This window comes from Bufo bufo, chromosome 1, assembly GCF_905171765.1.
Source record: "Bufo bufo chromosome 1, aBufBuf1.1, whole genome shotgun sequence".
Classification (NCBI taxonomy): Eukaryota; Metazoa; Chordata; class Amphibia; order Anura; family Bufonidae; genus Bufo; species Bufo bufo.
The window spans coordinates 423712879-423735093 of record NC_053389.1 but is presented as its reverse complement, the minus strand read 5'-3'; the positions used below and the strand labels follow the sequence as shown (position 1 = coordinate 423735093).

At 42.0% G+C, this 22215-nt stretch overlaps 1 protein-coding gene across 1 annotated transcript in view; it reads right to left on the bottom strand.

The window, feature by feature from the left end:
• Positions 1–7211: 7211 nt before the first annotated feature.
• PCYOX1L (prenylcysteine oxidase 1 like) overlaps positions 7212–22215 on the bottom strand; it is a 28181-nt gene continuing 13177 nt past the window's right edge. The window contains exons 4-6 of the mRNA XM_040406502.1: positions 14059–14270; positions 10528–10668; positions 7212–8541 (exon numbers count right to left, since the gene is read on the bottom strand). Coding sequence (XP_040262436.1) covers positions 7874–8541; positions 10528–10668; positions 14059–14270 — 1021 coding nt within the window. The 3' untranslated portion in view covers positions 7212–7873. The remainder of the gene's footprint in view (positions 8542–10527; positions 10669–14058; positions 14271–22215) is intronic.

Sequence of the window (22215 nt, the reverse complement as noted above, 5' to 3'; positions counted from 1 at the left end):
CAATGGCAGGCGGGGACGAGCCTCCCTAGTGTCACCCACCATGCTAGCTAGGGAGGCTCGTCCCAGTCTGCCATTGGCTGCTCCCACCAACACTGCGGATGTTTTCATCCGCGCACGGGGAGATGCAGGAGCGGTGAGCAAGGTAAGTATATTCATTGTGAGGGGCCCGGTACATAGGGGAGCTGTTGTACGATTTTGGATAACCCCTTAAGGAATCAGCCCTATTTCACCTTAAGGACTTGGCCACTTTTTGCAAATCTGACCAGTGTCACTTTAAGTGCTGATAACTTTAAAACGCTTTGACTTATCCAGGCCATTCTGAGGTTGTTTTTTCGTCACATATTGTACTTCATGACACTGGTAAAATGAAGTAAAAAAAATTCATTTTTATTTACAAAAAAATACCAAATTTACCAAAAATTTGTAAAAAAATTGCAAATTTCCAAGTTTCAATTTCTCTACTTCTATAATACATAGTAATACCTCCAAAAATAGCTATTACTTTACATTCCCCATATGTCTATTTCATGTTTGGATCATTTTGGGAATATTTTATTTTTGGGGGATGTTACAAGGCTTAGAAGTTTAGAAGCAAATCTTACAATTTTTCTGAAATTTTCAAAAACCCCATTTTTAGAGACCAGTTCAGGTCTGAAGTCACTTTGCGAGGCTAACATAATAGAAACCACCCAGAAATGACCCCATTCTATAAACTAGACCCCTCAAGGTATTCAAAACTGATTTTACAAACTTTGTTAACCCTTTAGGTGTTCCACAAGAATTAATGGAAAATAGAGATAGAATTTCAAAATTTTACTTTTTTGGCAGATTTTCCATTTTAATAATTTTTTTACCGTTACAAAGCAAGGGTTAACAGCCAAACCAAACTCAATATTTATGGCCCTGATTCTGTAGTTTACAGAAACACCCCATATGTGGTCGTAAACCGCTGTACGGGCACACGGCAGGGCGCAGAAAGAAAGGAATGCCATACGGTTTTTGAAAGGCAGGTTTTGCTGGACTGCTTTTTTTGACACCCATGTCCCATTTGAAGCCCACTGATGCACCCCTAGAGTAGAAACTCCATAAAAGTGACGCCATCTAAGAAACTACACCCCTCAAGGTATTCAAAACTGATTTTACAAACGTCGTTAACCCTTTAGGTGTTCCACAAGAATTAATGGAAAATAGAAATACAATTTCAAAATTTCACTTTTTTGGCAGATTTTCCATTTTAATAATTTTTTTCCAGTTACAAAGCAAGGGTTAACAGCCAAACCAAACTCAATATTTATGGCCCTGATTCTGTAGTTTACAGAAACACCCCATATGTGGTCGTAAACAGCTGTACGGGCACACGGACAAGAATAGGCAGTTCTATGGGGGTGCCAGCCGGGTGTAGTGCGTATCCGCAATGCACTACGGACGTCTGAATGGACCCTAAGTGAGGGAAAAGCACCTGACAGATCCCACCGTTTCCCTCATGGAGCCTGTCATTTTATTAATACTACTTCGTCCAGTATTTTTTATGGAATCTAAGACAGAGGCCCCTAACAAAGCCTTCAAAGCAAATGTCACCTTGCAAATACAGTACATCCTGTTTGTTCTCAAGTTGTGAAAAGCAGGTACATACAATTTGACTAATGTTTCAAATTGTCCTAGCCTCCTCCATCAAAGCAAGCTCCACAAAACCACTGCTGACCCAGGCTTCCTGCAAATTAATTATTACTCTCACTGTATAAAAGTGAGTCTGGCACTGGGAGTAAGAATATTCATGCGACTGTTCCGGTGTGTATATAAACGCATGCACAGGAAACGGTCCTGGTGACAATTCACAGAGACAGACTGGAATTAAAAGTAGTCATCTGGACAGGATCCCTTGGTTGCAAGCACTGCTCAGGTAGTAGACTATGAGATTGTAAACCAGTTCGGGTGCCCGGCTTGTGTACGTGTATTTAAATGGGGAAAAAAAAAGTTCTGATAATTTATCGAAGGCTAATCATGACAACATTATGCTACCAATAATAATTTATCATTTCATCATATTCATGATATCCATGGAAGAAATGTCAGTTAGAAGAATTCAACATGCAGGTTGCTAAACCCACTACAATATTTTCAGAAGCAAATACATATACATGTGTTGCATGTGTAATGGTTTTCTGCAGTAAGCCCCTAATACAGTGCTGTGTGCTGACAATCGAGATATTACGTACCATGCCAGAGACATAACACAATCAGGTACAGAGTGAGCTGCTCAGCATTACACAGAGAGGACAACCTAGCAATGGTCCGCCCAGAATAAATATTAGTTCCACGTTATATCCAGTCATCCAATATAATAGTATGTAATACTATACACGGCTTGCTCAGCTTCTTCTCTAGTGCACTTCCCAGCCACTACCGCAGGGAAATAAATTTAAATTTAAAAAAATTACATCGCTCTCTCTCAGGGGGTCGTACTCACGGACTTCTTCACGGACACCAGGTTTAGGCCTCTTTCACACGGGCGTCCCGCATTTGCTCAGGATGCGTCGCGTGTGTATTGTGGGAAACCCACAATCTTCTATCTTCATTCAGCGGGACCTGCGCTGACGTCACCGCGCTCACCACGTGGTGAGCACGATTACATCATCAAAGGTCCTTTTGCAGGTCCTGAAAGAAGAAAGAAAGAAGACATGCCGGCTGCGCGAACAAGAGGTTAAGGTGAGTTAATTATATATTTTTTATTGTTTAACCCCTCAAGCCACATTTTGGTAAGCATTCTGTTATTAAGAATGCTATTATTTTCTCGTATAACCATGTTATAAGGGAAAATAATACAGTGATTAGACTTTAATGGGGTTGCTCATCCCTATCATCTCCTATCAACCCTGCGTGAAAATCACACCGCATCCGCACTTGCTTGCGATTTTCATGCAGACCCATTCATTTCTATGGGGCCTGCGTTGCATGAAAAAAACACAGAATATAGAACATGCTGCGATTTTCAGGCAACGCATAAGTGATGTGTGAAAATCACCGCTCATCTGAACAGCCCTATTCGCCTGGGTGAAATTAAGGTCCAAACAGTGCAATTATTTGGCAGTTTTCACACACCAGCACAAACAAATCAAAAGAAACACCTGCCCGTCTAGGCACTAACTAAACAAAGAAAAAGACACAAATGCAATAGCACTCTGCAACCAGCACTCCACCCTGCCTCCATGCTGGATGTTGAATGAGGCATTGGTGTACATTTTGGCCAAATCGTAATAAGCCACTCACCACGTCAAGGTCGCCTCTATGAGTGGTCCCTAACACTAGTTCCTACCTGTTTATGGGCCATGACAGCCACACAAAGTCCAGGGAGCGCAGGCACAGCATGAACGCCAGGCACACACTGCTTTTAACCCCGTCCGGTACCATTACAGCTTTCATCGGATCCAGGGATGCAAGTACCAACATGGGCGGAGGGCTGGTTGCAGAGTGCTATTGCATTTGTGTCTTTTTCTTTGTATATGTATTTCGCCATAGCGATGTGCACCTGCATATAGGGTTGTGCTGACTGTATCCCCCACATTTTTTCTTTGTAGTATATATTGGAGGCGTGGCGATCTCCATGCAGTCATGCACACCTGACCAGTTAATCTGCCCTGGAGGCTGGTTTTAAAGTCAGTATAAAACTGAGTCTACTTCTACAGGGCCTACCAGTAGCCATTTGGCTCCAGGAGAAGTATATAGTGGGCTCAGCATGCATGTTGGTACTTGCATCCCTGGATCCGATGAAAGCTGTAATGGCACCGGACGGGGTTAAAAGCAGAATGTGCCTGGCGTTCATGCTGTGCCTGCGCTCCCTGGACTTTGTGTGGCTGTCATGGCCCATAAACAGGTAGGAACTAGTGTTAGGGACCACTCATAGAGGCGACCTTGACGTGGTGAGTGGCTTATTACGCGCTGGCCAAAATGTACACCAATGCCTCATTCAACATCCAGCATGGAGGCAGGGCGGAGTGCTGGTTGCAGAGTGATATTGCATTTGTGTCTTTTTCTTTGTATATGTATTTCGCCATAGCGATGTGCACCTGCATATAGGGTTATGCTGACTGTATCCCCCACATTTTTACTAACTAAACAAATATGATGTGTCTCTCTGACTCGCCTATACATCACAGTTCACGCAATGTTTAAGGTGTGGCTTTCTCAGCCCAATGGTCTCAGCCTCCAGGCTGTAGCAAATACAAGTCCCCTAAATTCCAGGCTATCTCCCAGCCTCGTGGCCCTTCAGCCTAGCCCGGCTGAGACCACACTCACAGAGCCTCAGCAGCACTCTGTTCAAAAGTCTTCTCTCTCTCTATCCCAGACTGACAGCATGGGACAGGTTTTTATTTCCACTTAACGATCCCAGATGACACCTGGAGATCCCTCAGGCTTAGGGGAAAACAAGCCCTGGAATGGGGTGGACTGGGGAGGTCCCACTACCAAGCCTACCTTCCCCAATCCAATAAAATCCAGCCTATGAACTACTAAAGAAAAATAGCTTCAGCAACTATGTTTGCTGAAGCCAGTACCATCCTGGATCTTATTTACCTCACCCATTTGAGGAACCTGGATGAGATATACACCCCTTCCGGGACATTCGCACACATTTCATTTCAAATATATATATATCCCAAAAAACTAAAAAATTAAATAAAATAAATAAATAAACAGCAGCACTAGTCCAATTAACCTCGGGAGCAAATCCTCAAAACCGCAGGCTTCAGCAGTCAGTATAAGGCAATACGTATCCAAAAACGAGGCAGCACTCCAAAAATAAAGTGAAGATGGTGGACCCTTTATTGACCCCTCTGCAACGTTTCAACCGCTCAATGCAGTCTTTATCAAGCATGCTTGATAAAAACTGCATTCAGTGGTTGATTATATATATATATATATATATATATATATATGTATATAAAATATGGATTTCTGCACAAATTGGTCATAAAATGTGATCTGATCTTCATCTAAGTCACAATAGACAATCACAGTCTGCTTAAACTAATAACACACAAAGAATTAAATGTTACCATGTTTTTATTGAACACACCATGTAAACATTCACATTGCAGGTGGAAAACGTATATGAACACTTGGATTTAATAACTGGTTGAACCTCCTTTGGCAGCAATAACTTCAACCAAACGTTTCCTGTAGTTGCAGATCAGACGTACACAACGGTCAGGAGTAATTCTTGACCATTCCTCTTTACAGAACTATTTTAGTTCAGCAATATTCTTGGGATGTCTGGTGTGAAATCGCTTTCTTGAGGTCATGCCACAGCATCTCAATTGGGTTGAGGTCAGGACTCTGACTGGGCCACTCCAGAAGGTATTTTCTTCTGTTTAAGCCATTCTGTTGTTGATTTACTTCTATGCTTTGGGTCATTGTCCTGTTGCAACACCCATCTTCTGTTGAGCTTCAGCTGGTGGACAGATGGCCTTAAGTTCTCCTGCAAAATGTCTTGATAAACTTGGGAATTCATTTTTCCTTCGATGATAGCAATCCGTCCAGGCCCTGACGCAGCAAAGCAGCCCAAAACCATGATGAGTACTTCACAGTTGGGATGAGGTTTTGATGTTGGTGTGCTGTGCCTCTTTTTCTCCACACATAGTGTTGTGTGTTTCTTCCAAACAACTCAACTTTGGTTTCATCTGTCCACAGAATATTTTGCCAGTACTGCTGTGGAACATCCAGGTGCTCTTGTGCGAACTGTAAACGTGCAGCAATGTTTTTTTTGGACAGCAGTGGCTTCCTCTGTGGTATCCTCCCATGAAATTCATTCTTGTTTAGTGTTTTACGTATCATAGATTCGCTAACAGGGATGTTAGCATATGCCAGAGACTTTTGTAAGTCTTTAGCTGACACTCTAGGATTCTTCTTCACCTCATTGAGCAGTCTGCCCTGTGTTCTTGCAGTCATCTTTACAGGACGGCCACTCCTAGGTAGAGTAGCAGCAGTGCTGAACTTTCTCTATTTATAGACAAATTTGTCTTACCGTGGACTGATGAACAGCAAGGCTTTTGGAGATACTTTTATAACCCTTTCCAGCTTTATGCAAGTCAACAATACTTAATTGTAGGTCTTCTGAGAGCTCTTTTGTGCGAGGCATCATTCACATCAGGCAATGCTTCTTGTAAAAAGCAAACCCAGAACTGGTGTGTGTTTTTTATAGGGCAGGGTAGCTGTAACACCTCCAATCTCATCTCATTGATTGGACTCCAGTTAGCTGACACCTCACGCCAATTAGCTCTTGGAGATGTCATTAGTCTAGGGGTTCACATACTTTTTCCACCTGCACTGTGAATATTTACATGGTGTGTTCAATAAAAACATGGCATTATTAATGACGTTGGTCTTAAGAAGCCCTATAGCTGGCTTATGCAGAGGCGCCAACCTCTACATAACTTCAGCGGATCCACCTTCGCTTCTAAATGTAAGCCACTTTCCTAACTGTGTTACATTTAGACCATTTTCTACGCCTAAACCAGGCATAGAAAATGACGACTGAGACTGGCCTGCTGGCCCATCCACTCCATGCCCAATTTTTTTTGACCTGGCGCGAGCAGGGAAGAAGTCTCAGATTCCGCCGCACCACGATACCACTTGGAATCTAAACAGAGTTCGGTAAAAGATTTTTAACAGAAGAAATTAATTTCTGAAGTTATTACCCGCAGTCTCACGTCTTACTTCGCGAAGTAATAACTTCGGCTCATAGGAGCCAATACATTCTAATACTGTAGGAGCATTCACTCCATATACAGTATTTTAACAAAGTTTTATGCGAATCGACTTTGGATGTTTCAGCCGAAGTCGAGTCGCTCATCCCTGGTGGCCACAATTTAGAATGAAGACAAATGTCAGGGAAGAACCACAAAAGTTTCGGATTCACTGAAATTAGAATCCTTTAGGAAATTCGTAATGAATTTGATTTGTGTAGAATCTATTTGCTCTTCTCTTGGGATGGGTTGTTGCTGAGACAATGCTACCACAACATCCAATTAACTACCAATCACTCCTTATAGATGTGACAACAATAGCTCAACTTTCTCACAATTTCTCTCTAGTTAAAAATGTTGCATCTTGCATAAAAGTTACATTGTGGGACCAGCTTGTGCACAAATCACTGCAGTCCAGGTCTACAGACACAGGGTTATATTACAAAGTGAAAACTGAACAAGACTGTTTTAATATTTTTTTTTTTTATTATCACCATTAGAAAGCACGTGAATTTTACATGATTTAACCTCTTTCCTACAGAAGCTCTACGTGCTGAGCTTGAATCAATCCATCTTCATTGGATTGTCATTCTGTTTGATATCCCATCTACAAACTCAGACCAAAGTTCTTCTGACGTTGGCTACTGGCATATCTGCAGCCCCGAGCCCAAAATTCACATATAAATAAGGTCATTATAAGTTAAAAGGTAAAATGCACAGTAATTCTCCTATGAGAGGTTCCTCCTTGATTATGTATTGTTAAGTGGCTCATGATACCCCACGATTAGCAGGTGCTCAACGTGTCCATCCAGTTTCATATTGTACTGATTCATGTCCAGTGCTGATACAGTAAAAAAAAAAGTGAAAAACGTTGAGCAACAAAAAAGGGGCAAAGATCACAGTGTTCGCTCAATCCAATGTGAGATGTAATCCCCAACACAGAAAACGGAGAACTTCCAGTTATTCCAAGCAATTGTGAGATCTTATCCTAACCCAACGCAGATTTGATAAGAAAGTGGTCAAGCACAGAAGATCCAGCTGCAGAACAGAGGATACGCTGTGCCATAAAGTCCAGTATTAAATGCAGAATGCCATGATACAGAGTCAAGTGGTTGTGCTGTAAGACAATGATCCTACAGCTCAGTCTTCAGCTTGTGCATTAGATCTTGCTGGTCTATTTTCTCATTGAGTTCAAACCAGCGATTGAAAGCCAAAAGAGCCACGTTTTTTGCCGCAACTGCGCTCATCTCCACAGAGCTAGCAGCCCACTCTACACCACTAAGGTAATAGAGACCATTGTGAAGAATAATGGGAGGCAACGGACTAGAAGAAGCAGCAGTAGCATAGCTCGGAAAAGCTTGCCACTCAATCACTTGGACAGAGTAGTAAGACTTAAACAGCGTTTTTAGCTCCTTTCGGTCTAGAGGCCTTTGAGACAACACTCGCCACACTGCAGCTTCCTGAGGAGGTTTGCGGCGAAAGCCAACCGATACATTAACCGGGCATATATTTTCTAAACTATGGAATATAGCATCTGGTGTGTCCACGGAGAGGATACTTGAAAAAGGAAAAAGTTTGGGATCTACAAAACCAAAGTAGGAGGAATTGAGGTAGCCATGGACAATGGAAGTAACTACTCGATGGTAAGAACCCATAGGCTCAGGAGGAGAAGGCTGGAGGTTCAGAAACGAAATGGGGTATCCAGCTTTGTGCAACGGGGCAGCCACGATCACCAAGTCATAGTAATCTGAACCAAGAGTTCCCTCCTGCTCATACTGGACTTCATACAGGGGCTTCTTCTCTGTGAAGGAATCAGAATAAAAGGAGCAGTGAAAAATGCAAGAAGAATAAGTCACAGCAGAGCTTTCCCAACTAGATATAATCTACAAGCCCCACATTTATGAAATGACAGAGGTTGTCTCATGAACACTATCCCTTTTCATCTACCCTATAAGGACATACGAACATCATAGGGGGTAAAAGCTGTTCCAAGTGTGCATGGCTAATTTCAGACAATGCCCAAATTATCACTTCTACACTTCTAAATGATGTTAGAGTTACGTTTAGCTGAATGTGAGAACTGTTGAATACAGTAAACGTAAGTAAATGTTTATTCCTGATGTACCGAGTAGTAACGCAAGAGATCTTACTGCGGCACATACATGGAGCGTACAGCATCAAGACTTACACTGCAAGGCTGTGGCTCCCTCCGGTGGAGACTATAAAGCATTGCATAACACTGGAAAGTCTGGGCTAAACACATGCAATCCAACAGCTGCAGCACTCAATGATACAGTTAAAAGTTCTCTTTATTCAATATGGGTCCATATGTCCATGTGGCCTAGATTTTTCACTCAAGCCTTAATTCTATTTGGATCTCGGAGTGTCTTTTCATGTCTTCTGGATTGCACTTATTGGGACCAATTCTTTAGCATGTGTACTGAGAGGCCCACCATGTAACTGCCATCAGCCTACAAAGTGACGGATTTCAGGTGGGACAGGATCAGTCAGCGGCTTCTTCTCCATTTTTATATTTTGTCATACAAAAACCTCTCTCTATTCACAGAATGCGCTGATTTCATAAATCAAGTGATTAATCGCTCAATTTTGGTCAAGAAACAATTATATGAAATAGAAAACAGATATGTTTTTCTATCAGCAAATCATTTTAGTAGATTGAAAGTTCACACTTTATAATTTTGACTCCAACAAAGAAGACAAGTTAAAAGGTGTGGTTCCACTATAGCAATGTATCATCTATTCACAGGATAGGAGATAAATGTGTGATCACTGCGGGCCTGATCACCAGAATACGTGCATGACCACCACTCCATTATTTGTGGGCCGGTGTCTTTAGCTGCTTTTGAATTCCCTGTAGGACTCAGGCATCTCAAACTCGCGGCCCTCCAGCTGTTGCAAAACTACAACTCCCAGCATGCCCGGACAGCCTACAGGTATCAGCCTACAGCAGGGCATTGTGGGAATTCTAGTTTTACAACAGCTGGAGGGCCGCGAGTTTGAGATGCCTGCTGTAGGTGCACTTGTCACAGGGATCAGTGCTCCCTGTGACAACCGCTCCTCTTACACCAACAGGACTCTACTACAGGGTCTGAAAGTGGCTGACCTGTAGATGCAGACCAGGTGCACACTTGTAAGGCTGAGAATCATGCGTTGCTCTGTTAGGGCTCATTCAGACAGCCATATGCTGTCCGCAAAAATGCAGATACGTTTTTTTGTGGATTAGATGTTGTCCCATTCATTTTCTTCCATTGCACAGCTCAGCAAAAAAATGAAACATGTCCTATACTTGTCAGTGAAAATCAGGACATGGACCTATTGATCAGCAAAAAAACGGAATGCAATCCGTTTTTTTTTCAGACATGCTGAACTGTCCGCAAAAAAACGGATCCGCATTTTTGCGAACAGCATATGGCCGTCTGAATGAGCCCTTACTCTGTGATTCCTCCTGCATAGGACATGGCCCTATGGATCAGCAAAAAAAAAGAATGCAATCCGTTTTTTGCGGACATGCTGAACTGTCCGTAAAAAAGCGGGTCCGCATTTTTGCGGACAGCATATGGCCGTCTGAATGAGCCCTTACTCTGTGATTCCTCCTGCATAAAATGCCAACTGAGTGTGATCATTCCGTTTGTCAATGGGGCATATCCCTACACAGTCTGACACTGCCCAATCAATTCTGGGACAGACTCTATAAGGACAGTCAAACCTACTAATTATTAAGAGTTACACACGTTGCACCATGGTCATGCTAGTGAAAACCCAATACCTGCGTTGTGTAGAGACACTGACGTCACCCTCGCATGGATCACATTAGCTTTTGACAGCTTCAGCAGACCTGAACAAACCAGCTTATTACCACCTTCTATAGACCACATATTTCCCTGAGCTCCAGCCAAAGACATGACACCTAAGAGAAAGAGAACATGTGACAGCTTAACTAGAATGGAGCGTACGGGATCGACCGATTATCGAAGTTACCGATATTATCGGCCGATATTCATGATTTTCAAAGTTATTGGTATCAGCATCTAACCTTGCCGATAATGCGTCCAGAGCGCTATCACACAACATCAGCGCGCTGCTGTCAGCGCACCATGTTCCCTCAGCAGCACAGGGGAGAAGGAGTCACTCTCTCCCTCCCCCTGTGCTGCGCTGCCAATGAGGAGAGACGGGGCGGGCACACTGCGCCACCAATGATAATTAACATCTAATACAAATGCAGGAGGCGGTGCCCAGCCTATATGACAGGAAGCTGCAATCAGCGGCAGTAAACCCCTCAGGTGCCACACCTGAGGGATTCATTGCTGCTGCTGATCGCAGCTCCCTGTCAGAGGCAAGGTGCTGGCTATGTGATTCTGCGCCGACACACCCGCCTCCTGTATTAAACATTAATTATAATTGGTGGCGCAGTGCTCCCTCCCCAGTATTAAAAACATTGGTGGTGCAGTGCGCCCCCCCCCCCCCCCCCATCCCCCAGTATTAAAATCATTGGTGGCAGTGGCAGCTTCTGATCGGAGCCCAAGCAGGGTAATCCTGGGGCTCTGATCGGTTATCATGGCAGCCAGGACACTATTGAAGCCCTGGCTGCCATGGTAATCTCCCTGCTGCTGTGTGCACAAAGCCCAGGACAGCAGGGACAGTGTGAAGTCCTATTCACCCTAATATAGCTCTATTAGAGAAAATAGGACAAGGGATTAAAAGATCCCAGGTTCTAGCCCCTAAGGGGGAAACCGTTATTAAATAAAAAGTTTTAAAAAAAAGAAAAAAAAAAACACACCAAAATGTTAAGTATAAATCACCACCTTTCCCAATTTTACATATAAAATATATAAACAATAAATAAACATGTCACATAGTGCCACGTCCAGAAAATTAAAATATATTTTTTTAAATCTCCTACGTGGTGAACACCGTAACAGAATATTTTTATATTTTTTCAAAAATGAAAATGCAGAGAATATCGGTATGTTATCGGCTATCGGCCTGAAAGTTCACAGGTTATCGGTATCGGCTCTAAAAAATCTATATCGGTCGATCCCTACAACTACAGCAGATCCAACTATTAGCCCCCTTTCACACGGGTGAGTATTCCACGCAGGTGCAATGCGTGAGGTGAACGCATTGCACCCGCACTGACTCCTGACCCATTCATTTCAATGGGGCTGTGTACATGAGCGGTGATTTTCACGCATCACTTGTGCGTTGGGTGAAAATCTCAGCATGTTCTATATTCAGCGTTTTTCACGCAACGCAGGCCCCATAGAAATCAATAGGGCTGCGTGAAAATCGCATCGCATCCTCAAGCAAGTGCGGATGCGGTGCGATTTTCACGCATGGTTGCTAAGGAGACGAGGGATGTATGACCCGGGACCCCATTTACTTTATTTTTTTCCATTATAACATGGTTATAATGGAAAATAATAGAATTCTTTAATACAGAATGCTAAGTATAATGTCAATTGAGGGTTAAAAAATAATAAAAACATAACTCACCTCATCCACTTGATTGCGCAGCCGGGATCCTCTTCTTTGTTCTTCTTGAAGGACCTGCAAAAGAACCTTTGATGACGTAATCGTGCTCACCACGTGGTGAGCCAGATGACATCACCGAAGGTATTAAGAATGCTATTTATTATTTTCCCTTATAACCATGTTATAATGGAAAATAATAAAATCTACAGAACACCAAACCGAAAGCCGAACTCGCGCGGAAAAAACTGAACAACGTAACGCAATCACAGTCAAAACTGACTGAAATTGTGTGCCTACTCGCACGATTTTCCTTGAACGCACCTTACTTTATTATAAAAATATTCTCAAATACCTTTCATTGTTTATAATGGCACGTTTTGTCTGGGGAGCAATCAGTAGGGGGAAACAAAATGGCCGTTGTCCCGTCAGATCACACAAAACCTGTCCTGATCACACATGAGGGCAAGTTACTTTACAACACTGAGGTAAAGAGCTGCCTTAGGCCCCTTGCAGAAGAGCGTGTCCGGATTAGGTCCGGATGCGTTGCGAATGCTTTCAGTGAAAAATGCGTGATTTTGCAGGCAAAGTAATTCAGTTTTGCCTGCGATCGCGTTCAGTTTTTATCGGGCGGGTGCAATTTGTTTTGCACGCGCGTGATAAAAAACTGAATGCATACAAACAACATCTCTTAGTAACCATCTGTGAAAAACGTATCGCATCCGCACTTTTGCGGATGCGATTTTCACACAGCTCTATTTACTTCTATGGGGCCAGCGTTGCGTGAAAATTGCAGAATATAGAACATGCAGCGATTTTCACGCAACGCACAAGTCATGCGTGAAAACCAACGCACATGTACACAGATCCATTGAAGTGAATGGGTCCGGATTCTGTGTGGGCGCAATGCGTTCGCATCACGCATTGCTCCCGCGCGGAATACTCGCCCGTCTGCAAGGTGCCTTATCCTCCTCTCTGCTCTACCTGTCAGGGATTATGATCCTGAATACAGATGATAAGAACTTTAGCTGGATCTCTGGGGAATTTAGTTAATGAGGAGACATGAAGTACATAGAGGACAGGCTGTGGTAATGTGTTGCTGTGGTAATGGAGACTGTAAACAAGTGCTGCTGCTCATTCGCCACATCCTCACCCTCCTCTCATGTCTCCTCATCATGTCTATTCCCACAGAGATTCATCTGTATTCAGGATCATGATTCCTGACAAGCAGAGCAGAGGAGGATGAGGCAGCACTATGGCTCATTATGGTGAAGTAACTTTTCTTCCTGTGTGATGAGGAACAGGTTTTGTCTGTACTAATAGGACGGCGACCATTTTAGGTCTCCTAATGGTTGCTCCTCAGACAAAACGAGCCATTATAACTAATAAAATGTATTTGGAAAATATTTATAATAAACTATTATTTAAGTATTTTCATTTTTTAAATTCCTGGAGAAACCCTTTAAGCTGGCCACACACATTCAATAGCTGTCGACTGAGGGACTTTAGGGCCGATAGCTGTCTCTCCCGTCTCCCCCATACTCATATACGTTCGGCTAGACCAAATGTGTATTCTATGGGATAGAGAGGAGAAAACTGTTGCCAGACACCTCTGGTGGTGGGTTATCTTACTGGAGAACAAAAGGATTGGGACGAAAATATTTATTTCGCCTGATCGCTGTCTCTCCCAACATATCATCTTATATGTTTCCCCTCTGCTGCCCCCCTCCCCTCTCACAGCATACAGCATCACACCAAATACTGAGGGAGAGAGACTGCAGCGGCATCCCCTTTCTGGGACGGAGATCAAAACATTATTTAAACTTACCCACTAATGCTGGAATTGATACAGATTGCCCATAGCTGGCTTTCATTACAGCACTGATGACATCATCAATGAATCGCTGTGACACTCCAATGCTTTGCAATGACTCCCCAACCGACCTCTGAGTCATATTTACAAAGTGATCCCCTCCCAGTGAACGAAGGAGGCCTTCTATTGTTGAGAAAGCGTATTCATGAGCTTGATATTTATACACTCTGCAAAAAAACACATTATTTATGCTTATTATAACCTTCAAAAACTGTATGAACTGTAAAAGGATGAAAATGTCCTAAACAAGGCGTTACACACAATAGGGACAGAAAGGCCCTAGACATATCATCACTAGGGTAGTCTAGAGCTGTCTAATCAAGATAAATTACAGTACCATAAAAAGGATTGTCAATTTGTTTACAACCCTGATTTGTAGAAGGTTCCTCCAAAAGTCAGCTGATGGCAGGTTGTCCCACTAAGACCCCCAGTAATCTGCAAGGGAATCCAGCAGCGAATCCCACCACAGGGTAAATAAAGCATCACATGGTACCCATTGAAATGAAAGGGCTGAGCTTGTAGTTCTTCCAGAGAAAGACACGCTCTACATCATTTAATGGATGAATTTCCAAACTTCCTTCTATTGATGCACTAATAAGGTAAAGATGGGTTTCCTAAATCGGACGACCCCTTTAACACACTTAATTGGGGGTAGACCGGAAGAAGTACCTGCTGTTGCTAAAGAATGTGTAATAGTACCCTAAAGCTGGGGATCACAAGTTAATCTTCATCTTATTTTAACCCCTCTAACACATTAAGGCTACTTTCACACTAGCATTTTTGCTGGATCCGGCAGGGTTCAGCAAAAACGCTTCAGTTACTGATAATACAACCGTCTGCATACGTTATGAACTGATCCGGTTGTATTCTCTTTAACATACCCAAGAAGGATCTGTCATGAAATCCATTGCATTGTTAATGGAGGATGGATCCGTTTTCTATTGTGGCAGACAAAACGGATCCGTCCCCATTGACTTGCATTGGGGGTCATGCCGGATCCGTCTTGCTCCACATCTCAGGACGGAAAGCAAACCGCAGCATGTTGCATTTTGGAGCACTCCGTTCTGTTCAGTTCAGTTTTGTCCCCATTGACAATGAATGGGGACAAAACTGAAGCGTTTTTTTTCCGGTATTGAGCCCCTATGACGGATCTCAATACAGGAAAACTAAAATGCTAGTGTGAAAGTAGCCTAAAATTAGTAAAAAAGCCTGAAAATGTCACAAATCTGTCTCAAATAGAGTTGTCACACAAGTCAGGTTAAGTGCACTGTAACCCACCCCTTAGTGACAAAACTCCTTTTAGCCTTAAAGTAGAAATCCCACAATTTTTTTTTATTCTCTAACCTGTTGGAAAGGTACATGATGTAAACTGTAGTGAAGGCAATCTTCTTACCAGTGACTGTATTTGTGAGTTATAACCCCCCTCCTGAACCTCAGCTTTGTCATGTGACCAACACTCTGATCTCCAACTGATACAGGGCAGAAAGTCAGTTACTTCGCTATTTATTCCTATGAGTCTGAGAGTGAGAATCCCATAGGGATACATAGAGCAACTGGCTTCCTGTCCACACATAAGATGCTGTGTCAGTTGGAAAGTCTGATTGCTGGTAACATGACACAAATGAGAAGCAGAAGGGAGGTTATAACAAATATGGTCACTGGTAAGAAAATTACCTTCACTATAGATTACATTATGCACCTTTCTAACAAGGTCACAGAATAATTTTTTTGGTGGGTGTTCTTCTTTAAAGGACCAGGAACATTTTTCTCCCTGTTTTCCAGTATTCTGGAAACAATAAACTCTTTTTTTTTTCAACAAAATGATTTGCTTTATTCCAAGAACCATAACATTTTTATATTTCCATCAGCATGACTGTGGGAGGGCTTGTTTTTGCAGGGAAATTTGTAGTTTTCATTGGCAATATTTGGATTGCTTTTTATTCTGTTTTGATCGGTGAGATAAATAGAAAAAAATAAAACTTTGTATATAGAGAAAAGATCTTTTTTAAGGTTTTCTGTGAAACCACTTAGGTGCCTTGGTTTGTATTGACCAAAGCATCTGACGGATTAAAACAACTAATTAGATGTGGAGGACTGATTAGATGTGCAAGCTGCTTCTCACTTATATATATACATATATATATACACATACAGTACAGACCAAAAGTTTGGACACACCTTCTCATTCAAAGAGTTTTCTTTATTTTCATGACTATGAAAATTGTAGATTCACACTGAAGGCATCAAAACTATGAATTAACACATGTAGAATTATATACATAACAAACAAGTGTGAAACAACTGAAAATATGTCATATTCTAGGTTCTTCAAAGCAGCCACCTTTTGTTTTGATTACTGCTTTGCACACTCTTGGCATTCTCTTGTTGAGCTTCAAGAGGTAGTCCCCTGAAATGGTTTTCACTTAACAGGTGTGCCCTGTCAGGTCTAATAAGTGGGATTTCTTGCCTTATAAATGGGGTTGGGACCATCAGTTGCGTTGAGGAGAAGTCAGGTGGATACACAGCTGATAGTCCTACTGAATAGATTGTTAGAATTTGTATTATGGCAAGAAAAAAGCAGCTAAGTAAAGAAAAACGAGTGGCCATCATTACTTTAAGAAATGAAGGTCAGTCAGTCAGCCAAAAAATTGGGAAAACTTTGAAAGTAAGGGCTATTTGACCATGAAGGAGAGTGATGGGGTGCTGCGCCAGATGACCTGGCCTCCACAGTCACCGGACCTGAACCCAATCGAGATGGTCAGCAGTTCCTGCAAGACGAAGGCATTGATGCTATGGACTGGCCCGCCCGTTCCCCAGACCTGAATCCAATTGAGCACATCTGGGACATCATGTCTCGCTCTATCCACCAACGTCACGTTGCACCACAGACTGTCCAGGAGTTGGCAGGTGCTTTAGTCCAGGTCTGGGAGGAGATCCCTCAGGAGACCGTCTGCCACCTCATCAGGAGCATGCACAGGCGTTGTAGGGAGGTCATACAGGCACGTGGAGGCCACACTACTGAGCCTCATTTTGACTTGTTTTAAGGACATTACATCAAAGTTGGATCAGCCTGTAGTGTGTTTTTCCACTTTAATTTTGAGTGTGACTCCAAATCCAGACCTCCATGGGTTGAAAAATTTGATTTCCATTTTTTTTTTTTTTGTGTGATTTTGTTGTCAGCACATTCAACTATCTAAGTATTTCAGAAGAATATTTAATTAATTCAGATCTAGGATGTGTTGTGTTATTTTTGTGTTCCCTCTATTTTTTTTGAGCAGTGTATATATACATACATACACACACACACACACAGTGGGATGCGAAAGTTTGGGCAACCTTGCTAATCGTCATGATTTTCCTGTATAAATCGTTGGTTGTTACGATAAAATATGTCAGTTAAATATATCATATAGGAGACACACACAGTGATGTTTGAGAAGTGAAATGAAGTTTATTGGATTTACAGAAAGTGTGCTATAATTGTTTAAACAAAATTAGGCAGGTGCATAAATTTGGGCACCACAAAATTGAAATGAAATCAATATTTAGTAGATCCTCCTTTTGTAGAAATTACAGCCTCTAAACGCTTCCTGTAGGTTCCAATGAGAGTCTGGATTCTGGTTAAAGGTATTTTGGACCATTCCTCTTTACAAAACATCTTGAGTTCATTCAGGTTTGATGGCTTCCGAGCATTGACAGCTCTCTTTAAGTCACACCACAGATTTTCAATTATATTCAGGTCTGGGGACTGAGATGGACATTCGAGAACGTTGTACTTGTTCCTCTGCATAAATGCCTTAGTGGATTTTGAGCAGTGTTTAGGGTCGTTGTCTTGTTGAAAGATCCAGCCCCGGCGCAGCTTCAGCTTTGTCACTGATTCCAGGACATTGGTCTCCAGAATCTGCTGATACTGAGTGGAATCCATGCGTCCCTCAACTTTGACAAGATTCCCAGTCCCTGCACTGGCCACACAGCCCCACAGTATGATGGAACCACCACCATATTTTACTGTAGGTAGCAGGTGTTTTTCTTGGAATGCTGTGTTCTTTTTCCTCCATGCATAACGCCCCTTGTTATGGCCAAATAACTCCATTTTAGTTTCATCAGTCCACAGCACCTTATTCCAAAATGAAGCTGGCTTGTCCAAATGTGCTTCAGCCCACCTCAAGCGGCACTTTCTGTGCTGTGGGTGGAGAAAAGGCTTCCTCTGCATCACTCTCGCATACAGCATCTCCTTGTGTAAAGTCCGCCCAATGGTTGAACGATGCACAGTGACTCCATCTGCAGCAAGATGATGTTGTAGGTCTTTGGTGCTGGTCTGTGGGTTGACTCTGACTGTTCTCACCATTCGTCGCTTCTGTCTATCCGAGATTTTTCTTGGTCTGCCACTTCGAGACTTAACCTGAACTGAGCCTGTGGTCTTCCATTTCCTCAATATGTTCCTAACTGTGGAAACAGAAGCTGAAATCTCTGAGACAGCTTTCTGTATCCTTCCTCTAAACCATGATGGTGAACAATCTTTGTCTTCAGGTCATTTGATAGTTGTTTTGAGACCCCCATGTTGCTACTCTTCAGAGAAAATTAAAAGAGGAGGGAAACTTACAATTGACCCCTTAAATACTCTTTCTCATAATTGGATTCACCTGTGTATGTAGGTCAGGGGTCACTGAGCTTACCAAGCCAATTTGAGTTCCAATAATTAGTTCTAAAGGTTTTGGAATCAATAAAATGACAACAGTGCCCAAATTTATGCACCTGCCTAATTTTGTTTAAACAATTATAGCACACTTTCTGCAAATCCAATAAACTTCATTTCACTTCTCAAATATCACTGTGCTTGTCTCCTATATGATATATTTAACTGACATTTTCTATCTTAACAACCAACGATTTATACAGGAAAATCCTGACGATTAACAAACTTTCGCATCCCACTATATATATATATATATATATATATATATATATATATATATATATATATATATAAAGACCCTGATCATATAGGACAACGAAATAGGAAGTATGCTCTGTGATTGATATGGAAGGAGATGACATGAAGGGTTAATACTGAAACCCATGCAGGGACAGGAGAAAGATCTGTAATCTGTCTCCTGTCCCTCCACGTTACCTAGTTGTTCACCTCTTCTCTTCCACACAGACTGAAGTGAGAGCTGCAAGTAAAGTAAATGCAGCTCTCACTTCAACCTACAGTTTTTTTTAACAGTACGTCACAATGGCTGAGGGATTGTATGGAGCGGGCTGCTGCAGTGAGCCCGCTACATATGCGGAAGGTGCCGGCTGTATCATACAGCAGACTCCTGGTCGCAATGACGGGAAACGGCGATCACGCCGAACCCCATCATTTAAAACCTCAGAAGCCGTGATAAACAATATTTGTAGCATCTGGGAGGTAAGGCAGAGGGATGCGGCTCCCTCTGCCTTCCGATCAGAACCCCTGCAGTGAAATTGCGGGATTACGATCGCTTACCGTGGCAGTCTGGGCGCAGCTGAAGCTTCCCAGGCCTGCCATGGTAAGCTTTCTGCTAAACTGTGCATGAGGCACAGCTCATCAGGGAGCGTGTCAAATTGCCATTCACCGTAATAGATCTCTATTAGGGTGAAAAGCACAAGGGATCAAAAGATCCCAGGTTCCAGCCCTCTAAGGGGGCTAAAAGTTACAGTTGAAAAAGTAAGAAAAAGTTTAAAAAAAAAAAACACAAATATTAAAAGTGTAAATCACCCCCCCTTCCCAATTTTACATATAAAAATATATAACCAGTAAAAAAATTAACATATCATGTATCGCAGCTTCAGAAAATGTCTGAACTATTAAAATATTTTAAAAAATTTCCTGTGTGGTAAACGCAGCAATGGAAAAAAAAAATATATGAAAAACACACGATTCGCCGTATTTTAGTCATCTTGTCCCCACCAAAAAATTTAATAACAGTGATCAAAAAGTTGTAAAACAAAAATGGTACTTATAAAAACTACATTTTGTCCAAAAATGCAAAAAAAAGAAAAAGAAACAAGCCCTCATACATCTCTGTGGACAGAAATATAAAAAAGTTGAAGGCTGTCAGAAAATGGCGATGCAAAGAATTTTTTTTCCTTTTTAGTGCATAGTGAACACCCTAATATTAAAACCCAACAAAACATTGGCGGAATTGTGTTGTTTTTTTTTTCAGCTTAAATGGAATCTGTCACCAGAATCATCACCATTAACCTCTTAAGGACCCGTGACGTACATTTCCTTCATGGGGATCGGGCGGGGACAGGAGCTGCGCCCGCCCAATTAGCGGCAGGGGTCCAGCTGTCACTGATAGCCGGACCCCTGCTGCATGCGCCGGCATCGATGAAATCACAGATGCCGGCGCATTATCCCTTCATGTGCCGTGGTCAGCGCTGACCGCGGCACATGCGATGTCCTCGCAGAGATCGGAGCTGCCATCGGGTCCCCGTGCTGCTGTGAACGGGACCCGATGGCATGAAAGGCAGCCCGATGTCTTACTTAGGCATCGGAGCTGCCTTCCGGTAGAGAGCCTGTGAGATCCAGGCCCCTTGATCTCACAGGCAGGAATCTATATGAGAAATACACACTGTATTACTAATACAGCCAATGCATTCCAATACAGAAGTATTGGAATGCATTGTAAAGGGGATCAGACCCCGAAATGTTGAAGTCCCAAAGTGGGACCAAAAAAAAAACTGTGCTAAATAAAATAAAAATTGTCACCTTACATCACCAAAAGTACAACACCAAGCGATCATAAAGACGTATGCCCGCCAAAATAGTACCAATCTAACCGTCACCTCGTCCTGCAAAAAATGAGCCCCTATCTAAGACAATCGCCCATAAAAATAAAAAATACTATTGCACAGAATATGGAGACACTAAAACATCTTTTTTTGGGGTTTTAAAAATGCTGTTATTGTGTAAAACTTAAGTAAATAAAAAAATGTATACATATTAGGTATCGCTGTGTCCGTAAGAACCTGCTCTATAAAAATATCACATGACCTAACCCCTCAGGTGAACACCGTAAAAAGAAATTAAATAAAAACGGTGTAAAAAAAAAAGCCATTTTTTGTCATCTTACATCACAAAAAATGTAATAGCAAGCGATCAAAAAGTCATACGCACCCCAAAATAGTGCCAAACTGTCATCTCATCCAGCAAAAATCATACCCTACCTAAGATAATCGCCCAAAAACTGAAAAAACTATGGCTCTGAGACTATGGAGACACTAAAACATGATTTTTATTGTTTCAAAAATGAAATCATGTAAAACTTACATAAATAAATAAAAAAGTAGACATATTAGGTATCGTCCTGTCCATAATAACCTGCTCTATAAAAATATCACATGACCTAACTCCTCAGGTGAATACCGTAAAAATAAAAACGGTGTAAAAAAAGCCATTTTTTGTCACCTTACATCACAAAAAGTGTAATAGCAAGCGATCAAAAAGTCATATGCACCCTATAATAGTACCAATCAAACCGTCATCTCATCCAGAAAAAATATTTGCCCCTACACAAGACAGTCACCCAAAAAATAAATACAACTACGGCTTTCAGAATGTGGAGACATTAAAAAATCTTTTTTTTTTTTCAAAAATGCTTTGTTATGTAAAACTGAAACAAAACCAAAAATTTGGTATTATCACGTCCTTGACAACCTGCTCTATAAAAATACCACATGATCTAACCTGTTAGAGGAATGTTGTAAATAAAAAATAAAAACGGTGCCAAAACAGCTATTTCTTGTTACCTTGCCTCACAAAAAGTGTAATATAGAGCAACCAAAAATCATATGTACCCTAAAATAGTACCAGCAAAACTGCCACCTTATCCCGTAGTTTCCAAAATGGAGTCACTTTTTTGGAGTTTCTACTCTAGGGGTGCATCAGGGGGGCTTCAAATGGGACATGGTGTTAAAAAAACAGTCCAGCAAAATCAGCCTTCCAAAAACCGTATGGCATTCCTTTCCTTCTGCGCCCTGCCGTGTGCCCGTACAGCAGTTTACGACCACATATGGGGTGTTTCTGTAAACTACAGAATCAGGGCCATAAATATTGAGTTTTGTTTGGCTGTTAACCCTTGC